The sequence below is a fragment of the Botrytis sinoallii genome (genome assembly GCF_014898435.1).
Source record: "Botrytis sinoallii strain Bc 23 chromosome Unknown BSIN_003, whole genome shotgun sequence".
In the NCBI taxonomy this organism is placed as follows: domain Eukaryota; kingdom Fungi; phylum Ascomycota; class Leotiomycetes; order Helotiales; family Sclerotiniaceae; genus Botrytis; species Botrytis sinoallii.
In genome coordinates this window covers 2,975,515-2,998,111 of record NW_024066030.1, presented here as the reverse complement: position 1 = coordinate 2,998,111, position 22,597 = coordinate 2,975,515, and the positions used below count along the sequence as shown (strand labels likewise).

The following is a 22,597-nucleotide window of genomic DNA, read 5'->3' as shown; positions in this document are numbered from 1 at the left end:
ATGTCTTCTCTCACTCATTGACCAAGTATCGTACATTCATCTCCTTTTATATCGAATTGTCGTTTGAAGAACCTCTCTCTCCGCAGAAACCACTTCCACACAGTTCTGAACCAGTTAATCAGTTCATTGGACTTCTGTAGCTATAATCGATTGACTCAAAATTCATTCTCATAATTATATTTGCATTGAAGATATGGTGCAATATTTGCATGTCCGCGGTGGCTTGAAGCCAAAAACAAGAGTTGTCATCTCTAAAGCTCTTGCCAGGCTATCCCCTCGCAGCATTCGTGAGCGAGGTAAGTATCCTGTCAGATCCACTCGCCTTTCCATAACACTGGGAGCAAACTTTTGTATCAAAATACTAGATATACGCACATGAATAGTCTCTGATAGACATCGTAGGTAATTACAAGCGCTTTGTAGCAGAGCCAGTCGACTCGGAGTCCATCTGCTTTACAAACCTTCCCTACGAAATCCGTCTAATGATTTGGCACGAATGCTTCGAATCTCGTGTAGTCACCATATGCGCTCATCGTATATGTAGCTGGACGGACGGCTCGCGCGAATATAAACCGGCCGTATCATCAGTCCGCGCGACTATGCCATTGACTCTTAGAATCAACAGAGAAAGTAGATTTGAAACGCTTCGGCACTACCCAGACTTGATTCAGAACCCTGGATTATTTCGTGACCCAGTATATTTCAATCCACGGCTTGATAAGCTCGCCATTCACGTACTCGACAAAGACAGACACCCTGCTTGTCTCCCCCAGCTCTTTCATCGTGATAGAAAATCGCGTATAATGGCTGATCAATGTTTATGCCTTACCATCCAAGCTTTGGCCGAAATTTCGATATACTCACCAAGTATGTGCAAAATGGTGCGTTTCCTCATATCTCGCCATGGAGCTCTCTGCGATAGATACAAATGTTATGGGAATCTATTCCCTCGTTATCGCAAAATAACGGGCAAATTTATCAGTTAAAAACCATCGTGGTCCAGTCGCCTGATTTCAATGAGACAATGATCATTAACAACATTTCGAAAGATTGTAGTTGGGCCATGAGAAAACGCGTCTGGAAGGCCATCAAATCAAGGGAGAATTTCGAAGATAATAATTGGCGGATCACAAAAACAGATGACCACAATCTACCATTGTTGTAATAAGAAACCCGCCGTGGAAGATCTACAGAACTTACCTATTTAAATGATTGTTTGTGCGAATTATCACATGTAACTCAGCTTAACCGTCTTCGAGTTTCAATTTCGACTCCTTCCTTCATAACTGCAATACTGCTACTCTATTGTTCAGTCACACGCTCGCGTTATATCGCGTGGTTCTCATGGTTGGATTTATGCTACAAACTTTATGGCACCTTAGGAATCCTCAAGATATTCATTCGCTACGAAGGATTAGATTAGTCAGTCATATTCGTTACCTCCCAAGGTTCTTCTCGGTCGATATTTCTTCCACATACTGTCGCGCATTATCCAAAAATACTCAACTTCTTACGGATCATCAAATACGGTATACATGCATTGCATTCAAGAATTGTACGGTCTCACGAAACACCGAATCGTTGATACGGCATTGTTTCATTTAGACTCTGGACTTCTCAGCAGTCTGTATATGAACTGTGAGCCTATTCATCCATTGCTATTACCATTCTATTCAGGAGACAGCGACTCTTATACATCATAATTTGCAACCTCGACTCGACAAAACACAAATCTGCATACTAATTTCTCCACCTGAGACCGACAAACAATCACCAAATCTTTTATTCAGAATGGTCCAATACTCCGGCATTCACGGTTCACATAGTCCCAAGAAACAAAGTTGCTCCTTAAAAATCCTCTTCTTGATGTTAGGATCGATGATAGGGTCCTTTTTCTGCATCATAAAGCATTCTTGTAAGTAAAATTCAACCTTAGTCGTTCAGTTCCTATACCTAAACTCCATGAATTGCTGCAGAAGTTGAAAAATCAGTCAATATCGCGGAAGGATAATCGATGCCCACAATACAGAGATTGAATGGAAATTGTTGTACTGGCCTAATCATAAGAGCAAGAAAGTGCTAGTTCTGCATTCTTCAAAATTCACCAAATCAGACTTTGTCACAATTTCAGGTTTCAACTTTTCCATTTGTCAAGCTAATGTTAATTTACAGTGCTACTCACGAGGCCCAAAACAATAACGCAGGTGGCTACACCTACGAACGAGTTGTCATTCGCAAGTTTCCCTCGACTTCCCTTAGAGCTCCGCAACAAAATATGGCAATTAGCTTTCGAAGGACGAACCGTCACTCTACATGTTCATACTTTCAATCAATCTTGCTACTTTCGATCTTTCATCCCAAGAGGAATCAAGATCACTCTCGATTTTGTACAAGCAAACATGCCAAAAACTCTGTGGGTAAATCTTGAAAGTCGGAAGGTAACTCTTTCTCAATATAAAGATTTAATCCAGAATCCGGCGCTATTTCGCGATCCAGTATACTTCAATTCGGAACTCGACACAATGGCTCTGGAAGTATACTTTCCAACACGACCAGGGAAAGGTTGCAGTTGGGTCCGTCAGAAAGGTGCTCGCAATCACCAAAAGATCTCTCTCGATCTGAAGGACTTAGCAGAATGCGCACCGAATATTCTAAAAATGGTTAAATCTCTCTATCTTCCTATGATCATGCTCGAGGAGGAGCCTGCTGCCACTTACAGAGGTATCTTACCCACATGCTGGAACGGCATGGTACAATTCCATTCATTAGAATTGGTTACAATCACTGGAATAGAAAGCGACTTCCAACACGGCATGCCAGTAGCTTTTGCGAAAAGCGCTGCAAGGTACTTCCAGTCTTCTTTCGAGAAAGAAAAGTGCCGATTCCCTGACTGCCATATACCAAGATTAGATATGTTCCCACAAGACGAGGATAACGAGAAAGCGATGGGTTCAAACGATTACTTTCAATTTGCAGGAGATGATCGCTTTGAGGATGATGTAGCTGGAGAATCGTGGACTCTATGGTTTCAGGAAGTAGAAAATTCATTTGTGGTCAATGGCGGCAAGGAACGATACGATGGTGGATTTGTTCAAGAAAGTATTCAAGATATTGATGCGATCAAGAATGACGAAAAGAGATGGAATCACACCAGCGAAATTCTTGGGGCAACAAATGATGATGTCACCGTGGCGAGCAAGTTTAATAGTTCGAGATGGTCGATCGAGGGAGGTTGAGGAGGCTGATCTCATTCTAGGAAATCTAATTTTGCAGCATAATGTTGATGTTCATATGTTCCATTTACTGAAAGGCTTTCTCGAATAGAGCAGAATGCTTTGTATAAAGGAAGCCATTTATTTACGCACCGGAGAACTTATAATCATTTTAAAATAATAGTTTCTAGTATTAATATAACGTTTTTGATAATAATTATCACCGAGGTACCTCGATACCTCACACATCGAAATCCATTTGAAGCCTCCACGAAATACCACCATAGATATCACTCAACTTGATTGGGTATGTTCGATTGTTTATGTTCACATTGATACGAATCTTGAATCGCTACTGAAAATTTCCACAAGAGACTCCCCATGATATCACTCTTCGTATTTTGGGGATCTCTTAGGAAAACATCGCAAATTGAAGCAACTCGCAATGATTTCGGTTAAGAACTTACCAAATCTAATTTGACAATCATTGAGAACCGCATGAATTAGGAAAGAAATGAGATCCGAGACTCTGAATAAAAGATTGGAAACAATGAAGGCAGTGAATGAGTTTACCATCAAATGATGGTTTAAGTAACATCCATTATCAATATGTATCAACCAACCCGGAAGACACCACAACAATCTTCATCTATAAAAGTTCTATGAAAAAACAAGCAACTTTTATATCACTACGCCGACGCTGAAGAACAAAAATAACCTAACTCTAACCACTACTTCCATCCTCACGCTTCGTCCCATGCTCTCCAATTTCATCCACCAATCTCTCCCTTACATCACCTCTCTCCTCCAAAACCTCGTCAATCGTCCTCACTGGTCCTTTGAAGAAGGTCTTTCCCCCATACTTCGGACACCAATAATACGCCGTACAAAAAACCAATACAAATCCCAAAACCACAACCGCATAATTCATTTCATCGGCGTTTGGATCCTCATAGCTCGGGAATAACAACAATACAAAAATGAATGTCATCCACACAACCGAGTAGACTGCACTGATATAACTTATCTTATCGCCATGTACCACACCCCGGGTGTGAAATTGCGAAAAAGGAGACGGGATACGAGAGGCATGCAGTAAGCGAAGTAGAGGCCCATGATTGCAAGGTTGAAGATGCTGTTTATGGCGATGGTGTTGACGAGCATGAGAAGACCTTCGGTGAGTGTGCAAATTGCGACGAAGAAGATGGCACGGATAGGAGTTTTGTTGGATGAGAGAACACGAAGGTAGGATGAAAATGGGAGGCCGTGGTCTGTTGTAAGTTGTGTTAGTTTTTCTCTGCCACATGGCACCATTCTATATCAGCAAGTAACGAAATAGAATAACTAACCTCTAGCGAAAGCGAAAGTTTCTCTCGAAGCCGCAACCATCAATATCGAACAATTGGCCACACTCGAAATCCATAGGAAAACCAACAAGGCAACACTTCCATCCTTGCCCAAACTATTGAATGCTATCTGTGCCAGAGGCTGGCCCAGTGGTGACGTCACTATACCAGTCACATCTGTTCCCATGCAGAATGCAATCGTTATAATAACTGCCCACCCCGTCACTGCAGCCGTGATCAATGAAGAAACCATTGCGAATGGCACTGCTTTGGCGGCATTACTGGCCTCTTCCGCTATAGTCGCTGCACTTTCAAATCCGGAGACAACCCATACTGGTGTAAGAAATGAGAGCATGAAGGCCCAACCATTATTTGTCCAAAACCCGGTGTTTTCGAAATCTGCAAAGACAAAACTCGCGGAGTTTTTGAGTTCCGAGGGTGTTCCAGCGGCAAGAGCAACAATCAGAGCAAAAAGCATAGCAAATTGTAGGAATATGTAAAACATATTAAGACGAGAGAGGATTTGTGACGGCACGCAAGTCATTGCAAAGGTCAGGAAGGTGGTTGCTGCGAACATGCCGTAATTTTGATATTTTGTAGCGACAAACGCAGAATCTGTATTGATGTTACAGATTGCGCCAAGAATAAGAGTCGCTGCATAGATTGTCGATGCGTATATCGAGATATACCCTAAGACGTTCATATAACCGCTAAAACGACACGGTTAGAGTTTGGTGTAGATATGATTACAGATGAAGGAACGTACGCAAGCCAGCACATGAAAGCCCTCTGCCGTGGTGGTGTGAGACGTGCAACCCACTGTCAAGCGTTATTAATATTCATGAGTCAATTAATCATTTTCGGGTATTGACGACTTGCATAATACAATCCTCCGGAAGTAGGCATGCTGCTTCCTAATTCCCCCAGGCTCAATGCCACTGGAATAAGCAACAGACATCCAACCAGATACGTCCATACCATTCCCACACTTCCGGCACTGCCCAAACTGAAAACCATACTCTCGGCAATTGCTGGAGCAATCCCCATAGAGCCAAAACTTTGTCCGAAGACAGTGGTGTATGAGAATTCGCGTTTTAGTTCAGCTCGATATCCCAGGGATGCCAATAACTCGTCGTCGGCCGATATTGTCTCACCTTTCTCCACACCCAGCATTTCGGCTGCCTTTGCAATCTGTTCAGATCGTGATATGGATGAGGTGTTGCTGCCATCACGTCCCCCCTTTTCAGGATACTTGCCTGTTTCCTCAGACATGGGGAAGAGCAACCATACAAGACGTTGTCAAAACTTTTTAATTGTGTTGATAGCTCCAGTAACTAATGATTCAATTTTGAATAATGTGTTGCAGAATTGTTGCAAAAGTAAGTCTATGAGATCCTAAAAAATGGGGTATGAAATTCTTTTAAATTATGACCCGAGCTTCCTTCAAATCCGAGATAAGGAAACCATAACCCATGAATCCAAGGCTTAAGGCCGTGAAATCATCCCATCGTTGAGCCTTGCCATGCAGCATGAACGACTTTATTCTTACATACTTAGTATCATTGATGTCCTACGCGACGGAGACAACACAAGCCATGCAGTGGCATGCGAGCCATGATGAGAGGGAGTTCGGGATGTTGAGATAAGGAATCTGGGGGAGCATGCCATGCTTGCTAATGGTCACAGCGTTTGGAACCGATAAGGAACCCCTGAAACCACAGAACCGGCGGAACTATCTTTGAAAGTATGAATGTCGAATTCAAAGATATCGATACTGATAAGCATTTCAATTGAGTAATGAATAAACACTACAATGCTTGCATCCAAAGATGAACCGAGGTATGAAGACACCACTTGATAGTCTTTATTGCGCAGCATCTAAGGTCGTGACGTCTTCATTTCGCCATCTCATCCAATCCCACCCCAGTTGAGCCCGAACTCCATCATCAGAAAGGCAGGGCCGGATCAGATCATCATATTCCGAGGACATCACCGTCGCGACCTTCCTCATTCTCATGCTGGAATCTGCTTACGATTGGCTTTTCCATGGATAGTACACTGCTAGGGTGCTCTCATCGATCGGGACTCACGTAGATAGGGGATGCTTATTGTCTTATCGACGCGAATCACTTAATTCGCTGCGATTGATGAGGGATGAGGTAGAGAGGGTGACAATTTTCATCTTGAGCATTGTGCTAGCTGTGATGATGTTCCCTAAAGATAGCAGTAGAGCTCGACATGATTGGTTTCAATCTTCCAGTTGACAAAACATATGCACGATGCACAGTCGATCTGAAGATGGGTGAAATTTTGCATTGCGATATGTTGCTGAGGGCATGATTGAGGTCTGCAAGATCAAAGAACGTAAATCTTATGATATAGACATGTAAATGGAGTCAGGAAAACGTGGTGATGACGGCGAGTACGAATTTTTTGAGATAGACTAGAAAACAAAGATATCAAGAAGATCAAAGCATATTCGAAGACATCAGTGGTTTTGTTCGTTGACATTCATTGTGGGCGAGGTGATTAAGTAATCAAATGGCGAAATAGGAAGGAAGTACCCAGTTAGATCCGAGTCCAGATCCAGTTTCATGTCCAGGATTGGTCAAAATTTCGAAATAGGTATCTTCATTGAATCGCGATATTAATTATCCATATATGAGCACTTCTTGCGGCATCCATATCTCAAATCCACCTCTCCGCAATATCTCCTACTTTCCTGTTTTCCTTTGCTTCTTGTTTTGCTTGTTAGCATCACGAATTATGCATTCTGACGCACTCATTGCTGGCTGGTAACTTTTCTTGCCCATCTCTCTCTCTCTCTCTCTCTCTCTCTCTCTGGCCTCAAGAACCTCCTCTCGAGATTCAATCGTACGGCTTTCGTTATGGACCAACTCGACCTGCCATTTATTATTTGATTTGGGTTTCCTTGTTATTTGCTTCTTCTGCTTCGCAATACAGCTCTTTCCGATGATATTTTGATTGAAATTGAACGGTGGATTTACTAATTCAGAACTCACTCGTGCTATGGCCGGATTGTTTGCTTCGATTTCTTCAATTTGACGTTTTATCATCATAGTTTTCGGAACAAGTCAAAATACAGTGTTTTTCTTACTGTTGTCTGAGTGTTTAACCAGTAACTTTTCGAAATGTTACCTATTCTTATGCCTTATTGGAACCAAAAATTTCATAGGCTACTGGTAAAGCACCCCGCAGCAATCTTTCGGGTCAAATACTCTCTTCTGACTGGCTACCCACAGCGATAACTTCGACTTGATTGGATTTTTGGGATGTTGGGACTGTTGGTGGGGTTGCATCATCAACCCTTGCTACTTTGGCATGCAGTGTAACATCAAAGCCATGGTGTTGTAACCTATCGCTGCTTTTGTGGATATCGACCACAAAAACTTCACCTGACTGTTGTGATGGAACCCGAGCCTCACAATTTTCACACCAACTCCTTTAGTCATGGGTTGTTGGAGTGCCTATTAATTTTTTGGCCATTGTCTATCTGTTGTTAAGTTCCTCATGCAGGAAGTATCTTGAGACGGTATCTTTGTTATTCCAGATATATCAGTCGAGTGATTTTCAGCCCCGAAAAATACTTCATATCTCTTTAGATAGATTTATCTATATTCGCTCCAGTCTTCGCTTTCGATGTACTCTTTTATGCTGGTGACTTTGATATTGGAATCAAGCTGAACACGTCAGTTCAAACATTTCTCTCATCTCGCATGGGATAGAACTTATATCTTTAGGCAAGACGAGGTCTCCCCACCCAAATTCCGCACTACTAGCCATGGACTCTGCTGCTTCTCTTCCAAGTCCTCTTGGACGAGCCCTATCGTGGGCTTCGACAGTGACTTCTTCGCAAGTGACTTTGCTCCCAGTTACCTGTCCCCAGATCTCAAAAAAGGTAGCGAAACTTGCTGCTTCGCTCACTCCCAATAAGTCCTGCTTTGGAGGACTTCGGACCAATAATTCTACCAAAGAACCTGCATCAGTTGGTACAACAAATGGATGTTCCGCTATATTTGGACTGGCATTGTGGTAGATATATTCACCCGAACCATCATCCTTCAAAATCGTATCAGCTCCACGATTTCTCAGCCAGGAAACATGACGTAATGCCTTTCTTTTGAGTCTGAAGGCGTCCCCATAGTCTTTCACATTCGTCATGTAGATGCCCATATTCAGTAAACTACTCTTCTTCCACAAGCCCTTCTGCTCTTACTGCAAATACGTCGCAACCTCCGCTTTTGCATCAAAATGGTACACATAGGAATATTTTCCATTACTCAACTTCTTGAAGGAGGGCAGGGTACTCCAAATGAATCTCTCAAGTTTTCCTTCTTCTTGCAAAATTTTGGCCGCAGCGTCAACAATTGCTTTGCCTCGAAGAATCTCAATGGCAGCCGCATATTCACCGGCAACCTGATCTCCCTGCTTGGAAAGCTCTTCATACTTTCTGTAAAACGGTTCCCAGAAATTTGTGACAGCGAAGATTGCTTCCGCGCCAGAGAAAGCTGCGACAAGTGAGGTTGGGTCATCTTGGTCGGCACTGACAGCCTCGATGCTTTGATTTGAGAGAGCTTGGGTTGATGGCGATGACGTATTTCGAGTGATTCCTCGGGCTTTCCACCCTAGTGAGAGAAACTTGGCAGCGACAGAACCACCCTATGATAAATGTAAGTATGAGCTACTCGTATGAAGGTGAATGGTAGGATACCTGGATGCCAGTTGCTCCTAAAACGACGACAGTTTTGGCCATGATGACGACTCGTGGAAGTGTGAAGCAAGAGATTGAAAGAAATGCGTAGGATTGAGGCTTCAAAGGGGCTTGGAACTCAGAGCTTGTCTGTATCTACCTCCAGAGAAGCGACCTTTCTCGACATATTTATACTTCATCAAGATCAATTGTCGAACCAATTTTCCTGAGAAAGTCATGAATAGAAATCGACGGACCCAGTCTCATTCACGGCATCAATGTAGGTAAACATCATCAAAGCATCCAGTTTGAATCCATCAAATTCACCTACAAGTCTCACATCGCTGATAAATCGAGAAATATTACACGGTCAATTGGTCAATGAGCATCAAGTTTTGTGACGATGAAGGCGAGCGGCGGCCGGAATCCCGCCAAGAAGTTATGGTGAACCTTACCTAAATGGCTTGATGTCTAATAAGCAGTGCAAAATATTTACAAAAACATTTGAACATATCAGCCTTCAAAGTCTCCGCCGGTCCGCCGGAGAAGTTCAAAAGCCTAGCTTCCGGTCACTCTCCATGCGGGTATACCATCATGGTAACCTATGACTTTGTGTTCAGCAATGTTCACCATAAAACATCAACATCCATTCAAACCGGCTTCAAAAAGGCCCGTGCCAGCCAAGATTTGCTAGTATTTTACGTGCCGAAGACTCCTTGCCGAAGGTTACTTTGCACTCAGGAAGAATGTCTCGGGTCAATCTTTTCTGGCAATAAAGTCTACCGTGTTCCGCCCAATTTACAGAAGCGGGTTTCCTTCGAGCCCTTCCGCCGACTGAGCACAATATGTTCGGGATATCTCAGGATAAACTTCGGAAAAGAGAGAGTATATGTCAGAAAGTGGGGCATTGACACTTTCCGTCTAATCCGCTCTTCAACCAAAAGCGTGGATGCCCAGTGAGAGAGCCCCTCCAGATTGTACAGAAGTCAATTCTTGGGAATCTCTGTGTCTTCGAGCAGATGGTCAACTACCATATCAAATCAACAACTTCCCATACAACTTTTCTCAGTAGGGTTGAATTTTTGAGTTTATAGTTGTTAAATTACATCAAAATTGATCTATTTCAATCCACTTTATCGATTTTCTCGCTCGAAAATAAGAAGCGACAACATTTTTTCAAGAGTTATACGCGTCTCTCCGTTCCAGAATCGATGGGTCGAGACTCAAGAAGAAGTATCTCAAACTATAGTCACTTCCTTTTGGGATAGGCAGTGGATGGTGACAGCAGTGACATTCAATCAGATAAGATAGCAAGCAACATGCTTGCGATCTTATCTGCATCAATCAGTCTCCAGCCAGGGGTTATGCGTTTTTTAAAAATTTCTGACCGTATCAGAAGAGATGAATTGATTCCCCAAACACACCGTTAGTGGATTTAGCCAGAGGGGTCTAGCATGAAGAGAATTGGCGAATGGAAATTCAGTTATGATGCAATCTCGATGGGCAATTTTCAAAAACCCCTTAGCAAAGTCACACCTTTTTACTTATGCTTATAGCTTTCGAAATTCGCTGACGTTCAAAGTTGAATCCTTAGTGAATCAGAAGTCAAAGGGTTGAGAACTTGAGATCAGTCTTCCGGAATTTTGAGTGGAGCTAGGAGATCCACACGTGCCAACTCAAATTGGACGCTATTCGTAGATCTCATTTACGAGAACAAATCCCTCACAATGATCAAAGTGGGATTCATAGATTTAGATGGAATAATCGGATATGCAACTTCTATACCAAAAGGCGTGATAGTCTCGAAAGTTTTCGTAGATCATTCGTCTCAATCCTTACCTCAATTTGCTTAAAGTCAAGATGCTCTTCTCGTCTTTGCGGTCGACGACATGTTTGTTGATCTCATCTGTACTGACCGATCATGTTAACGCTAAACCATTTGTTCTGGACCACAGGACAAATGTCTCGTACGCAGGAGTTACCTCTAGCAAAGGGGTGGAAACTTTCCGGGGTATCCGATACGGTTTAGATACAAGTGGTGAAAACAGATTCGCACCTCCTCGAGCTTTCATCCCTCCCCACGGCTATCATTACAATGCTACAATCCCGGGTTTTGATTGCCCTCAGCCTCCCGGCGCGGGCTTCTTGTTCCAAACAAACGTCACAAATATTTCAGAAGACTGCTTGAATCTGAATATTGCCAGACCATCTTGGGCTAAGGATGGCTCAAAGTTGCCAGTCATGGTTTACATCTATGGAGGTAAGTAAGTCTATGAATCTCTATTATTCGAAGCCACTAACCAATGCAGGTTCATTAATTGACGGCACCGTCAATGAAAGGACCACTGCACCTGATGGACTTATCCATGCCTCGGTTGAAGGCGGTCAGCCTGTAATCTACGTTGGAATGAACTACCGTCTCAACATTTTCGGGTTTGCAGCTTCTGAAGCTCTGAGACCAAACAAGTCTCTCAATGTGGGTCTCCGGGATCAAAGATTGGCCCTTGAATGGATTCAAAAAAACATTGAAATATTTGGGGGAGACAAAGACCAAGTGACAATCTACGGACAATCCTCAGGAGGTTTAAGCGTTGGTTTGCAAATTCTCGCGTACGGAGGCTCGAAGCCTGTACCCTTTCACGCAGCTGTGATGGAAAGCACTGCACTCGAGCCAACTATGTCATCAGATATCAGCTTCAATTCTACCGCTGCAGTTGCTGCTTTTGCTGGATGCAATACTACTGATTATCAATCGATGGCGACGATTGCCTGCTTGCGATCACTCCCCATGGAGACTCTCTTGAAGCTCATGATTGACCAAGAAGTCGACAGCGCCGACAGCAATGATGGAGATATCTATCTCCCGATTGTCGACCAAGACTTCCTTCCTCAAAAAGCATCGAAACTCCTCGCACAAGGGAAATTTGCCAAATTACCTATCATTGGTGGATGGATGGAAGACGACGCCACACTCTTCACATCGATCACCATTGAAACCGCAAATGATACAAGAGATTTCCTGTCCAACTTATACAGAGACGTCAATACCACTACATTTGATGAGCTCTTAGATCTGTATCCTGTATCCGAATTCCAAGCCGATCCCAGCGCAAACTTAAGTGCCGAGTACTATCGCTGCGCCCAGATTTTTCGGGATATCTTGCTCGCCTGCCCCACTGTTCTATTTAGTCAAGCCATGGCCAAAAAATACAACACTACAAATCCACCGTCATATCTGTACGTTGGAAATCAAACAATTCTGACCTCCTATCTCAATGCTACGGGTGATCCTGGGTTTGGGGTTATCCACACTAGTGAGCTTGCGTATCTTTTCAACAATATTGATCTCTTCAATGTCACGGATTTCGACCTTCCAGGATATGTTTTTGAGCCTACGGAGAGTGATTATGCGTTGGCGAAAAGTTTACCGTTGTCGTGGATTTCGCTTGGAAAATATGGGAACCCTTCGAAGATTAATGGATCGATGGCGGGGTGGACATCCGCGTGGCCAACTAGGGGAGGAGAGGGAGAGATCTTTGTCATCGGAGGGGGAAACTGGGGAATGAGCAAGCTTGGAAGTGATGGAGGGAATAGCGGAATAGTGGGAGAGAGGTTAGTAGAGAGATGTGGCTTCTTAGGGAGGGAGGATGTGATTGAACAGTTTCAGTACTGATAAGCAAGGTATCTACACCAATAATTAGAGGTTCATGTGATTAGTACAACACAAAAAAATTGCAACACTCCAATGTGCCACTTCGTAGACCAGTACCGAATAATCCGAAAGTTCCATCATACGGTGGCCCGTGTTTGGGAAGCATTATCCTCCGATGTTTTTCGTCCTCACAACACAATACCACTTCAGCGAGGAATCTTGATTGATCACTGACGCGCACCATTGCCAGATCTCCCTTTCTTTTTGGTCTTTACGATATCAGGAAGGAAGCTCTGGGCTTTTTCGCAATGTGACCTTATGGCTTCGTGAAAGCCTTGCTGGACATGGTGCTTCTCGTTTGAGTGCAGGTAATTTGAGCTCGCGGCGCAGTTCATGCCATGGCAACTGGCTTGGAAGAATGCGGATACCTGCTTATTGGGAATACAAGCTCTTATTCTGCAATAACTATTGGATCAAATGAGAAATCTGCCTGCCAATTCCACTCCTGTCAAACAAGGCGAATTTGTTTTTTGGAACAACGATTGGTAATACTTGATAATATGGCTGTTCCAAGGCTCGCAGCACTGCCTGATCAAAATGCGAATTCCCGATCAGACATGCTCCGAATATTTGATTAGTGCCACTTTGCACATAGTGGTGGCGAAGAAGAGTTTGGTGCGACATCAAGCGTTTGACTGCATCCGTACGACTATCGAGCCTCGAACTGTCTCAAATGGCGCAGTGTGGGAAGAAGGGTACTTCTGGATCGTTTTTTATCTCTCTCAAAACTTATCTTCTAACTCTTCAGACTTTTTCATACATATCGAACATAAATTTTTAGCACAATCACTGACGATGGCCGAAGTTCTGGGAACTATTGCCAGCGGGATCAGTATCGCGCAGTTGGCTGGAAACCTTGCGTCTAGCATCATCAAGTTTAAAAGCTACTGGTACCAGATCCAGGATGCACCCGACGATATCGCTTTCCTTGTATGCGAAATTGAAATTCACCATACCATCCTTCGCAGTATTTTGGAGAAGCAAGCGCAGCTCACATCTTCATGTCATCCTACAGGTGGATTCTTTGATCAGAGTATAAAACTATGTCAGAATGCTTCTTCGGAATTAGACGGGCTTGTCAACGCCCTGACCAAGGATATCAACTCCAATAGAACGTTGGCAGAACCCATTGTGCGTTTCCATTTTCGATTGAAGGCGGAGCAGTTAAAAAAACTGAAAAAGAGAATGAAAAATGCCACTAGATCCATGCATTTAGCCATATCTTGGCAGATGAAGTGAGTTTCTGTAACAATCATTAATCTAATACTGACGTATCTTAGTACAGTTCTACAACAGCAGTCCTCAACTCTCACCTCAAATGTACAAGCGTCACTCGATAATTTCTTACAACACTGGCAGAATCGCCTCTTGAACTCAGGACTCTCCCAGCCTACATATAGCACAAAAGTGTCTATGGATAGTGCGGTTCTAGCGCAAACCACCAATATCACCATGGAGGCCAAAGCTAGACTCCCAGTGGATGATGATTTTTATGAACAAGAATCTTCTCAAACTATGAGTCAATACGATTCATCAAGTTGGATCACCTTCGCTTTTGGGTCAATCGGAATGCAAAAAGTTATCAAGAAAAACCACAAAGGGGCTTTCCAGGAGTCCGAAACTGTGTACCACCCCCCGGCTTGGATACCCCGCAGGGCATGGCAAGTTATGTATACGAAGGATTTATCCTCGTTGAGATGGAATATCAACATTCAAACATGTCGCACTTTGGACGGGGATACGGCTTTCCTTGATTGTGTCGTTAGTGGTGATATCCTCAATGTGCAAAGGATGCTACGAGAACGGACAGGGTTTGTGAATGACAGATCCCATTGCAGCATTGACAGCGTTTACTTGACCCAATCTACGCAAAAGTGGGTAGGAGCAACTCCTCTCCATGTGAGTCTTCAAAACGTCTCCGAATCTTTGAGTTATTTCCACACCTCTAATATTCTTCAGATAGCAGCACATAACTGTCATTATAATATATGTAAGTTGCTTTTTTCTGCAAATACCGATGTTTCAGCTGGAGATTATTGCACAGGGTAAGAATCTTTGAAAGTTCACTTTGACTAGATGTTCCGCAATAGCTGAACAAAAATGCTAGTGCCACCCCTTTGCAGTATCTAATTTCTTCGCCATGCTCGAAGTTTAAGAACGACAACCGGAAGGAACATTTGGAAACATTTCGCATCCTTGCTGAAGGAGGGGCGGAAGAAGAATTTCTTGGCAACAGTCACTTTCTCGAGGAAACAGATATGCCTGTGGAAATATTTAATTACATACAACACCACACATTTTTGAATGAGCCCCTATTCGCAGAAAAATGCAACATTGCAACGAGATTGTTTAAACGGAGCAGGAATTACAATACCCAGCAGTGCGTCAGATCATTGCTCGGCGGGTCAAAACTTTCATTCTACGTCAGGCTGCACAACAATGAAGAAGCACTGAAAGAATTTTTCCAGGTCTTATGTCTGCAAGTTGCTGCCTTTAGGAATTATAAGATAAAATGTAACTCCGGGGGAAATTCTTTCACACACTCTGGACACCCATCATGGGAAGAACTTCTACGGGAATTGATAGTAGCACAGGTTCCTCTCTATGAGACTGGCCATCGTGGACTTACACTTCTACAGAATATTTTGAGTGACACCGTGTTCGAAACAGGAATAAACCACAGGGAACGGCATATGTTTGACTGGGTCAAGATATTGAAGTCTTCTGGTATTGATCTGGAACAATATGGCAAAAAAGAACGATCTATCTTCAAGATGGGAAAGCGCGACGATTTTGAGTCACTAGTATTTTTGAGTCGCATAAACCGAGCCGAAGTTTTTGATTTTGGGGGCCCTATGAAGCCGGTAATCAGTTATGAACTAGGGTGGTCTAGTTTTATTGATTTTACCTACGGTCCTTGTGTTGAGAATTGGAATTTTTGGTTCTCAGAACCAACGGATCGATTTGCTGGAGACTTTTGGTCGCTCATCGAAGATCCGCCTTTAATGAATCTTGTTCCCGGCGCATGGGTTGATAAGTCACGCTATACTTACGATGAGTTGTTCCAAAATTCTATATTGGATGTAAATATCAGACTTAGCTGAGTAAAACTTTCATGTGGCATTGTTCTCTGGCGAAAATCATGACACCAAACTTATTGCCATCTTCACTTCAAGCAGCGTCGACGAGAATGATGTCGGCGAAGCTGCTGTTTGGGTCTGGTTTAGCAGGAGCAGGTTTTCAAATGAACTCGTGGCAGATACTCTTGCAATAGCTCAACAGTAACCCATGACTACTTTTACACCACTAAAATAATATATACAATTTGAAAAATACATAGAGCATACATCATACAAACAATCCCGTCAGTCCACGCCTCCTCGTTCTGCTTCCATTAGCTCTCCTGTAGCTTCTAGTCCAACTGATCTCTGAAACTATGGGTACAGAATCAAAGGACTAACTCCTTGAGCCGTTCCCAACGTAGTCTCATACTGCAACTTCCACCACTCAACTCTTTTACGATCCTGCATAAACTGTCTAAACCCACTAGTCTGTGTTGTGTTACTCGTGTAAACCGTGCCTCCGATATCCAAGCTCTTTCTAGGCGATCCAGAAGTTGAAGCCTTCTGCCATTCATCACTGGTAATCCAAGCCAAGAAAAGTTTAGCAGTAGCAGGTCTCTTGGTAGAAGCAAAAGCCGCAGCTGTTTGTGCCCATGCCATGTACTGTTCTGGGGCTGCTGGTTGGGTCGTTTGAAAGTATGTTTCATTTGAGGGCGGATAAGTGGTAAATGAGAGAACTCTTCCTTTAGGGGAAGAACCGGATGCGGATTTGGTGGCGTTGTTGTGGTTGTCCCGTATGACAAACCCTGGGGTGGCGGTACCGCGGACCCATTGAACATCTTGTGCTGCAAGAGCATCGAGCCATTCAAAACCGTACTTTTCGATGATGATGGAGAAGAGATAGCCGATTGCATCGTCATCGTTAGGGTAAGTGGCCACAATTTTACTCTTCCATTTTGGGTCTAGGAGGTCAGCATAGCTGGTTGGAGCGTCGGATGCTGAAACGTAGGTACTGTCCCAAGAGAAAGTTCCGAAGCTGCCTTAAGGAAGAAGTTAATACCATATACTCGAGCAAAATTTACCAAGCAAGAAATACTAACCAATGTAAATAGGCACAAAAGCACCATCGAGATCCTTCCCTCCCGAATAGAGATCAGCGAAAGTTGGAGACTTGTAAAACAGTAAACGTCCGTCTTCTTTCCATCTTTGGAAATCATTGAGAGTTTGAAGAACGGCGATATCAACGGTTTCATTTTTAGCCCAGTATGCTCGATCAATTCGACTATCGTGGTATTTGGAGAGGTTGACTGTAAGATCGAGAGCAATTTTTGGGAATCGCGCAGCCCAAGCTGCTTTCATGCTTTCACCTTGGACTCTGGCTATAAGTTTGTCAATACATGTTTATTCTTACAGAAAAACGATGAGATCAAAGATAGTCATCGAAGAAGTTACTAACCATCACCACCTGAAGCTACGACCAATTTTGATCTTCTTTGAGGGCTTTAGCGTAAAGCTCGTCAATAGTCGAAGTATCGATTGGAACATTGTTTACCCGGGCGAATGAAGTGCCAAAGATGCTGCTCACGACAAGTGCTCCAGCAGTTGAGAAGTACATTTTGGACCGAGTTGAAGCAGGAACGATTTGAGTAAAAAATGACTCCAAAGCCCGTGGTCTGCTCTGGGATGAATAAACACCATAGAAGATGGGAAGCACCTATATATGTTTCCCACGAAAGAAAATATGGATAGATCTGCCAACGATGCTGATCGTGACCAACTGCAATAATCTCGCCATTTCTGCTGTGCACTGGCATTATGCCGACGCTTACCCGCCATTTGTATCACAAAGCAATCATTTCTAAAAACTCTCCATCGCTGATTAATGATGACGAGATCGACATTCCACCAATTTTACGAACGGCTCCCTCCAAATGTAACTTCGGAACTCTATACAGAAGGTCAATTGACATCGGCTGCAATCAGCATCAGCTCCAATCAAGACGAGGCTGCGTGAGCGGAATGTCACTCGGTAGATTGAACATCCTTGTTTTACCGAAGCACTTGACCTCAAAATCAATCTTGATCCCCTGAACATCCATACATATTTTGTTGTATGTGAGGTGAAGGAGACTTCAAAGAAGGTTAAAATCAACGTTGGACGAAGCCCCTGACTAGGACAAGATAATATGGGGTAGACCAATGCTCTACCGGGGCTTGAGTCCGTGCATGGGAAGCTTGTCTGTCAGTAAATTATGGAAAATTATGCGTTAAAGCGGTGTTTACCAAGTTTCCATTCAGAGTATCTACGCGTCGCACGTTTGTTGAAGACCGCAAACTCCGAAAACTAGAATCAATCTCGATTTCGTTTCTTTTTCCTAATTTACATGATGCACGAGATATACAGCAAGCGTTCGCTTCCGATTTTCTTAATTTTTAGCCGTGGTACTCGTGCGGCCAGAAAGTATGCAACACTATATCGGTCTGTATTAATGGGAGATTTGGAAAAATCATTCAATTGAATGGCTTGCTTATATTGAAGCCCTACTGCATTATTCCCTTTTCAAGCTCTAGGGAGCTTCCCCACAGTAGCTTAATCCTATTGAGGCAGGAGTTGCATACTTTCTGGCAGCACGAGTATCTCGTAATGGCACTTCAATCCCCACGTTGATGCAGGGATAGATTGAGGGCGCCGAGAATTCGTTTACTTCTGCCGAAGCCTTGAGGAATTTCCCCTCGTCTCCACCCACCCCCGTAATAGCCGGCTCTGATAAACGGCCGACTAGGTAGTTCCTAGTTGGGGAAAGCGAATGTCCCCGGAAAGCGATTTATTTCTGTGAAATCATAATACCAGTTATGTTGATGAATCTAAATTGATATTACTAAGAGTTATATAGTTGGATGGTTTTGTTTTAATAAAGCTGATGATAAATATTTTTTTGTGATCATGTTAAAAACAAGATCTTGTGATACAAACCATTCGATTCTGTTGACTTTGAAAAAAAAAATTACTATCAAAATCTCATAGGGGCAATTCGCTTTCTGGGGATATTCGCTTTCCCCAACTAGAAACTAGTCGGCTGTTTCCGGGAGCGGACTATTATAGCTTAGACATCTTTAGGGCCGAAGTGGAGTACTATACGATATGACATGGGGACGTTTTACCGTAAACAAAGCGAATAGTTATGACAAAAAGCACATGAAATTACGACATGCAAGTGTCGGGAATTGGGATGTGGAACGCAGGGAACGGTATTTTAATTAGATCACCAATCATTCAAGTACTTCGGGAGCCCACTAGGTCCAGCCAGAGAGGATTAGTCACCACGAATGAGAATCTTCCATCAGATAAGTCAGACCTAGAAATGTTGCGGAATTCTTACATGTTCTCACAGTGTGCTCCGAAAGCCATCAACGCAGATTCAGGAAGTCTGTTGCAGACTTTCAATTGATGTCCATTAGCTCGAAAGACAGCATGAGCTTCTGGTGCGTATCAGATCTACTACCGCTTGATGGCTTCGAGTATCTTCAACCCTGATGATTCTCATCTAATAAGGCTCCAGAGCACCAAAAGTGGTGTAATCTTTGAGGAAAAGTTACAAATGCTAACTGGAACAGAAACCTTTCAGAGAGCGCTTTCGGATCAATAATGTTATCGATTCAAAGAAGATGGAAAATGGTGCAAAGGACTTAATTATGTTTTAGAAACGGAATTTACGCGACATAAAATGTACCCCATCCCTTTGGATGTTGAAGGGAGGAGCGAGGCGAAGTATGATGGGCGATTCCAAAGAAGATCTGATCAATTGACATTGTTCCTACTTCGAAGAACTCATGTTACAATAGGGCGCTACTCAGCGAGCAACAAAATCTCCCAAGCCGACAATTTCTCTACTTTCTTCGCAAGTTCAATTTGAACGTACCTCTCTGGAGTTGATGAATGTCTGATGGCGTCCATTGATAACTGTGTGGAATCAAAAGATCTGAGAAGTTAAAGCTACGATGGACTGAGTTTGACGAGGAAGTAGCTTCCCATTACATTCTTGCTCTTCCATCACGATGCCTCTTTCCTATCGTGCTCACCGCCGCAATTGCTCTTTCCATTGTGACCTTGAATATATACTGTAACTTAGATTCTGACCTTCTACAATCTCTGAAATTCAAACACAGTACAAGACATTATAACCAGAATCAAAGTATCCAATACATCTACGCACCACTTATTCTAATACCAACAGAATTCTAATTGCGTATTCTTCATTATCAAATCCATTACCAAATTCATCCAAAATCATCATCTACTACCCCTCACGATGGATCCTGAAAATTCAACACCCTCATGGTGTCTAGTCTGTCGCAAACGCCTCACTCTGTCATACACATCAGGACACGGCATCAACATATCAACCATACTCTGTCTCCCCGAGAGATCACCCCGAGTTTCATACGACCACAAAAGAGAAGGTCATAACGGGATATATTTACACAACCCCGAACCAATCGATACCTTTTGGGAACTGAACATGCCTTTGTCCTTGCGTCTTAACGAGTCCGGTTTCCAGGGAGTTGACTTCAACTTGCCGCCAATTCGAGATCCTAAAGGATTGGAGAAGTTTGATCCTGTAAATGGTTATGCGATGCGGGAGGTGCTGGAACCGGTACCACAAGTACTGAGTCAGAATCTAAATATGACCTTGAACGGGTGAAACGTATGTAATCTAGCTTTCCTTTTTATGTATCATCTTAACCGTCTTCAAGCGTACCTCGTCCACGTCGTGGTATCGTTTCTCCGGTCTTTTTCTGTGGAACATCATAAACACAGCATTGAACCACCCATTCATTACTGTTGGGTCGCCGCGGTTTAATGCTGAAAGTGTTATAGAATTATCAGGATCATTCATCGTCCCCATTCATAATACATATCTACTAGAAGTAAACAAGGGGCGTTAATCTATGTATCATAGAAGTGGCGGGTCGTTGCGGAAATCGCTTCATGACTTTGCAATAGTCCAGACGATTGGATCGTGAGTTTTCAGGCTCAAATGTTTATATCGAGCAGTACAAGTCGTCTTCGCGCGATTGCACAAGCTACATGAATAAAACAAAGTCTACTATTAGTTCTTCATCTATATCTCTAGATCATTAAAAATATTCATGTGAAAACCATGCCCTATACATTCCTGCCAAGCATCACTTCTACCCTCAGACTGCCTTCCTCTCTCAGGCTAATCTCTCTTTCTCCATCACTCCCAACTCACACCACACCTTCACAGTCCCCTCTCACCACTACGGACCCCATCCCATTCTCCGATAAGTAACATATCGAACATAAGGACTATCATATGGCCCACTAATTCTCGCATTGGGTTCCATGGTTCTACCCACATTCATGGGGTGTCTTCGTACAACTTCATTCGATTGATTATTACCGTGTACGATTCGAAGAGGCGGGAGTCGGTTTTGAGGAAATGCGTAATAGTCGCGGATGTTATTGGGAGTTGGATGAACTCGTGGTGGGGGTACTGGACGTAGGGATAGACGTGGACGTGGTAGGGATTCATATTCATGATTAGGTTGGTGGTGAAGTAGGTTTTATTGATGTTGTATTCGATCTTAAGCGGAAAGTCTGGCTCTGTTTTAATGAATGGGCTTGGAGGCTCGGTTTGGATCGAAAGCCCAACTACCAGTACTAATTTGAGTATTTTTGATAACTATTAGATGAATTTTCCAAGTATCAAGCTGTATTTGATGATGGAAAGAAAGGAGGGAAAAAGAATTAGTTATGAAGCGAAGCCTTTTATAGCCAACTTCTGATATTCTTCAATCTCATTTATCTTGAATGAGCGCAGGATGATTCATGAACATGATCCTCTGCTAAACGTCTTTTTGTCAGTTCAGTAAGAGAATGAAATAATTGCTCAGTTTAGGTGTTTGTCCTATCAAACTGGAAGCATGATTCGAAGGCAAACTTGCGATCGTTTTCGAGGCGAGATAGCGATTTGCGGAGCTTTCTCCACGACAAAATGTCCTTTAGAATTCCAGTAATGATTCATGGAAGATTAGAATGCCCAGATATGATAATTTCTATGAAATTGAGACTTCTTATATTTCCTTCAGATCCAATGTACAATCATTCATTTAAAAGAACTGAATTGTAACCTACGAAGATGTGTGTAAAATATCCAAGTTTGTGACTAAGATAGAAGTGTGCTTGAAAAAGATGTTCATGTCTGGAGCTCAAGGACAGAAAGGAGATTGCTTTCTTGTTTTCTCAGTCGGGGCCTGAATAGTTGAGTTGTAGTGCAACTACAACCCTCCCGTCCCCAGTAAGCTTTGGATATTCCCCACCCGATGGGGGAATTTTGTGTCAGCAGCCACTAGCAACTTTTCCTTTAGACAAAGCAAGCTAAAGATTACAGTAAAGTGAGATTGTGGTGCAGGTATATTTTTCTGGTTGCACCATAGCTCGCGCGAGTTTTATGAAAGTTGAGAAACTCTTATTCATTCTTCATGAAACACAACATCAATTGTCATCGGGGAAGATCGCTCGATAAATT

At 43.0% G+C, this 22,597-nt stretch overlaps 9 protein-coding genes across 9 annotated transcripts; 5 read left to right on the top strand and 4 right to left on the bottom strand.

The window, feature by feature from the left end:
* Positions 1-193: 193 nt before the first annotated feature.
* On the top strand, positions 194-1,165 carry EAF02_002493 (uncharacterized protein; the record flags this gene model as incomplete). Its single annotated transcript, XM_038898541.1, has 3 exons — positions 194-296; positions 403-881; positions 923-1,165. 3 exons carry the CDS (start codon positions 194-196, stop codon positions 1,163-1,165), a joined length of 825 nt encoding a protein of 274 aa, XP_038762233.1.
* Positions 1,166-1,791: 626 nt separating this feature from the next.
* EAF02_002492 (uncharacterized protein) lies at positions 1,792-3,236 on the top strand (the record flags this gene model as incomplete). The annotated part of the gene is made up of 2 exons (XM_038898540.1): positions 1,792-1,915; positions 2,173-3,236. The coding sequence occupies 2 exons, from the start codon at positions 1,792-1,794 to the stop codon at positions 3,234-3,236; spliced, it is 1,188 nt and encodes a 395-aa protein (XP_038762232.1).
* Positions 3,237-3,936: 700 nt separating this feature from the next.
* EAF02_002491 (uncharacterized protein) lies at positions 3,937-5,830 on the bottom strand (the record flags this gene model as incomplete). The annotated part of the gene is made up of 5 exons (XM_038898539.1): positions 3,937-4,168; positions 4,255-4,483; positions 4,562-5,268; positions 5,325-5,377; positions 5,537-5,830. The coding sequence occupies 5 exons, from the start codon at positions 5,828-5,830 to the stop codon at positions 3,937-3,939; spliced, it is 1,515 nt and encodes a 504-aa protein (XP_038762231.1).
* A 1,442-nt stretch (positions 5,831-7,272) lies between these two features.
* Positions 7,273-7,635, bottom strand: EAF02_002490 (uncharacterized protein; the record flags this gene model as incomplete). Its single annotated transcript, XM_038898538.1, has 1 exon — positions 7,273-7,635. The coding sequence occupies one exon, from the start codon at positions 7,633-7,635 to the stop codon at positions 7,273-7,275; it is 363 nt and encodes a 120-aa protein (XP_038762230.1).
* Positions 7,636-8,254: 619 nt separating this feature from the next.
* EAF02_002489 (uncharacterized protein) lies at positions 8,255-9,332 on the bottom strand (the record flags this gene model as incomplete). The annotated part of the gene is made up of 3 exons (XM_038898537.1): positions 8,255-8,705; positions 8,796-9,238; positions 9,291-9,332. 3 exons carry the CDS (start codon positions 9,330-9,332, stop codon positions 8,255-8,257), a joined length of 936 nt encoding a protein of 311 aa, XP_038762229.1.
* A 1,797-nt stretch (positions 9,333-11,129) lies between these two features.
* On the top strand, positions 11,130-12,942 carry EAF02_002488 (uncharacterized protein; the record flags this gene model as incomplete). The annotated part of the gene is made up of 2 exons (XM_038898536.1): positions 11,130-11,529; positions 11,579-12,942. 2 exons carry the CDS (start codon positions 11,130-11,132, stop codon positions 12,940-12,942), a joined length of 1,764 nt encoding a protein of 587 aa, XP_038762228.1.
* Positions 12,943-13,776: 834 nt separating this feature from the next.
* EAF02_002487 (uncharacterized protein) lies at positions 13,777-16,085 on the top strand (the record flags this gene model as incomplete). Its single annotated transcript, XM_038898535.1, has 4 exons — positions 13,777-14,216; positions 14,262-14,880; positions 14,941-15,026; positions 15,089-16,085. The coding sequence occupies 4 exons, from the start codon at positions 13,777-13,779 to the stop codon at positions 16,083-16,085; spliced, it is 2,142 nt and encodes a 713-aa protein (XP_038762227.1).
* A 70-nt stretch (positions 16,086-16,155) lies between these two features.
* EAF02_002486 (uncharacterized protein) lies at positions 16,156-17,658 on the bottom strand (the record flags this gene model as incomplete). The annotated part of the gene is made up of 3 exons (XM_038898534.1): positions 16,156-17,083; positions 17,144-17,418; positions 17,519-17,658. 3 exons carry the CDS (start codon positions 17,656-17,658, stop codon positions 16,416-16,418), a joined length of 1,083 nt encoding a protein of 360 aa, XP_038762226.1. The 3' UTR covers positions 16,156-16,415.
* A 2,695-nt stretch (positions 17,659-20,353) lies between these two features.
* EAF02_002485 (uncharacterized protein) lies at positions 20,354-20,746 on the top strand (the record flags this gene model as incomplete). Its single annotated transcript, XM_038898533.1, has 1 exon — positions 20,354-20,746. The coding sequence occupies one exon, from the start codon at positions 20,354-20,356 to the stop codon at positions 20,744-20,746; it is 393 nt and encodes a 130-aa protein (XP_038762225.1).
* Between the last annotated feature and the right edge of the window lie 1,851 nt (positions 20,747-22,597).